The 3269-nt window shown below is 41.9% G+C and overlaps 1 protein-coding gene across 1 annotated transcript; it reads left to right on the plus strand.

Moving 5' to 3' along the window:
- Nucleotides 1-2318: 2318 nt before the first annotated feature.
- On the plus strand, nucleotides 2319-2777 carry LOC114074777. Its single transcript, XM_027912750.1, has 2 exons — nucleotides 2319-2500; nucleotides 2600-2777. Exons 1-2 carry the CDS (start codon nucleotides 2319-2321, stop codon nucleotides 2775-2777), a joined length of 360 nt encoding a protein of 119 aa, XP_027768551.1.
- Nucleotides 2778-3269: the final 492 nt, after the last annotated feature.

The following is a 3269-nucleotide window of genomic DNA, read 5'->3' on the forward strand; positions in this document are numbered from 1 at the left end:
CCAGGTGTTCCTCCCGATAGGGATATCGATTTTGCTATTGATTTGGAGCCGGGCACTAAGCCTATTTCTATACCTCCATATCGTATGGCCTCAGCAAAGTTGAAAGAATTGAAGGATCAGTTGCAAGATTTATTGAGTAAGGGTTTTATTCGCCCTAGTGTATCACCTTGGGGTGCCCCTGTATTGTTTGTGAAGAAAAAGGATGGGACTATGAGGATGTGTATTGATTACAGACAGTTGAACAAAGTAACAGTGAAGAATAAGTATCCTCTTCCGCGTATTGATGACTTATCTGATCAATCACATGGAGCATTATTTTTATTTAAAGATTGATTTGAGGTCTGGGTATCATCAGTTGAAGATTAGGGCATCAGATATCCCTAAGATAGCTTTTCGGACCCGGTATGGGCATTATGAGTTTTTAGTGATGTCCTTCGGATTGACTAATGCCCCTGCAGCATTCATGGAGTTGATGAATGGGGTATATCGACCATACCTTGATTCTTTTGTGATTGTCTTCATCGATGACATCTTGATTTACTCTAAGACTAAGGAGGACCATGTCCGACACCTGAGGATTGTACTTCAGAGGTTGAGAGAAGAGAAGTTGTATGCCAAGTTCTCAAACTGTGAGTTCTGGTTTACTTCTGTGACATTCTTGGGACACGTGGTGTCCAAGGAGGGTATTAGAGTAGATCCGGCCAAAATTGAGGCAGTTAGAGGCTGGACGCGACCTACTTCACCAACTAAGATTCGAAGTTTTGTGGGATTGACAAGCTATTATCGACGATTTGTTCAGAGTTTCTCTACTATTGCAGCTCCATTAACTAGATTGACTCGACAAGATGTGCGTTTTCAGTGGTCTGATGAGTGTAAGCAGAGCTTTCAAAAACTCAAGACTTTGTTGACTTCAGCTCCTGTGTTGACTCTACCTGAGGAGGGTCTAGACTTTACAGTGTATTGTGATGCTTTAGGAGTTGGATTGGGTGGTGTGTTGATGCAGAAGGGGAAAGTGATTGCTTATGCTTCTAGGCAATTGAAGTCCCATGAGAAGAACTACCCTACTCATGATCTGGAGTTGGCGGCTGTGGTATTTGTACTTAAGTTATGGCGTCATTATTTGTATAAAGTGCATTGTGAGATCTTCACTGATCATCGGAGTCTTCAGTATATCTTTAGTCAGAGAGATTTGAACTTGAGGCAGCGAAGATGGATTGAGTTGCTGAAGGACTGTGATGTGACCATTCTGTATCATCCAGGGAAGGCCAATGTTGTGGCCGATGCTTTGAGTAGGAAGACTCATAGCATGGGGAGTCTTGCATCTCTTAGTATTGAGGAGAGACCATTGGCTAGAGATGTTCAATTGTTAGCTAACAGTCTTGTCCGATTGCAGATCTCAGAGGAGAGTGATGGGATGATTGCTTTTATTGAGGCTCGATCTTCTTTAGTCGAGTAGATCCGTGCACACCAGTTTAATGATGAAAAGTTATGTCTCATTCGAGACAAAGTATTGAGAGGGGAAGCTAAGGAGGTTGTCCTTGATTCTGATGGTGTCTTGAGGATCGGAGGCAGGATTTGTGTGCCCAAGACAGGTGATTTGATTAGATTGATCCTTGAGGAGGCCCATTGTTCTCAGTATTCCATCCATCCGGGAGAGGCAAAGATGTATCATGATCTGAGTCAGCATTACTGGTGGTGTGGGATGAAGAGAGATATTACAGACTTTGTTTCGAAGTGTTTGACTTGCCAGCAGGTCAAGTGTGAACACCAGCGGCCCGGGGGTGTATCTCAGAGGATGCCTATTCCTACTTGGAAGTGGGAGCGGATTACTATGGACTTTGTTGTGGGTTTACCTACCACAGCGGGTGGTTATGACTCCATTTGGGTTATTGTTGATAGGCTGACCAAGTCTGCCCACTTCATTCCGGTTCGGGTGAAGTATACGGCAGAAAAGTTAACCGAGTATATATCAGTCAGATTGTGCAGCTACATGGATTTCCAATTTCTATCATATCAGATCGGGGTTCACTATTTACTTCTCATTTCTGGAAGGCATACAACATGGTCTGGGTACTCAGTTAGATATGAGTACGGCATTTCACCCTCAGACAAATGGTCAATCTGAGCGGACCATTCAGGTATTGGAAGATATGCTTCGAGCGTGTGTGATCGATTTTGGTGCTAGATGGGATCAACATTTACCCTTAGCGGAGTTTGCCTATAATAACAATTATCACTCTAGTATCCAGATGGCCCCATTTGAGGCGTTGTATGGAAGACGGTGTAGGTCTCCGATTGGTTGATTTGATTCGGCGGAGATGGACTCTTTGGATACAGACTTTCTTAGAGATGGTATGGAGCAAGTCCATATGATTCAATACAGATTATTGACAGCTCAGAGTCGACAGAAGAGTTATGCAGACCGGAGAGTTAGAGCATTAATGTTTATGGAGGGTGATCATGTTTGGCTCCGAGTATCACCCGTGAAGGATGTGATGAGGTTTGGAAAGAAGGGCAAGCTTAGCCCTAGGTTCATTGGACCTTTTGAGATTTTGAGCCGAGTGGGAGAGGTGGCTTATAAGTTGGCGTTGCCACCTAGTTTGTCAGCAGTTCATGCTGTTTTCCATGTCTCTATGCTTCGAAAGTATATTCCGAATGAATCTCATGTGCTTTCACTTGATTCTGTGGAGTTGGGTCCAGACTTGACATTCGAGGAGGAGCCTATAGTTATTTTGGATAGGCAGGTTCGAAAGATTAGGACCAATGAGATTGCTTAAGTGAAGGTGCAATGGAAGCACCGATCAGTGGGAGAGGCAACTTGGGAAACTGAGTCTGACATGCGTGCCAGATATCCTCAGCTTTTTGAAGCTTCAGGTACTTTCTTTTACTTTATGTTCGAGGATGAACATGATTTTTAGTGGTGGATAATGTAATAATCCGAAAGATCCTCTTTAGAATTTTTGAATATTTGTTTAACTTAAGTTAATTAATCGATAGTTAATGGACTAAAGTGAATATTTAATAAGATCCTATACTATTTGACCCTTATATAGTAAAATAAGTGAGTAAAATTTATCACTTTTAGCACTAATTAGTTCTGAAAATAAATAAACAAAAGAAAGAAGGAACGGAAGAAGGGTTACAGTATCTCGTCGGTTGCCAATTGCTTCAGGTAAAATTTTGATTGAAGTTTTGATCTTCCTATGTATGCTATTGCATTGAATGCTCTTTATAATGCCTAGAATTTCATTAAATACTATATATATATA

Source organism: Solanum pennellii, chromosome 11, assembly GCF_001406875.1.
Source record: "Solanum pennellii chromosome 11, SPENNV200".
Lineage (NCBI taxonomy): Eukaryota > Viridiplantae > Streptophyta > Magnoliopsida > Solanales > Solanaceae > Solanum > Solanum pennellii.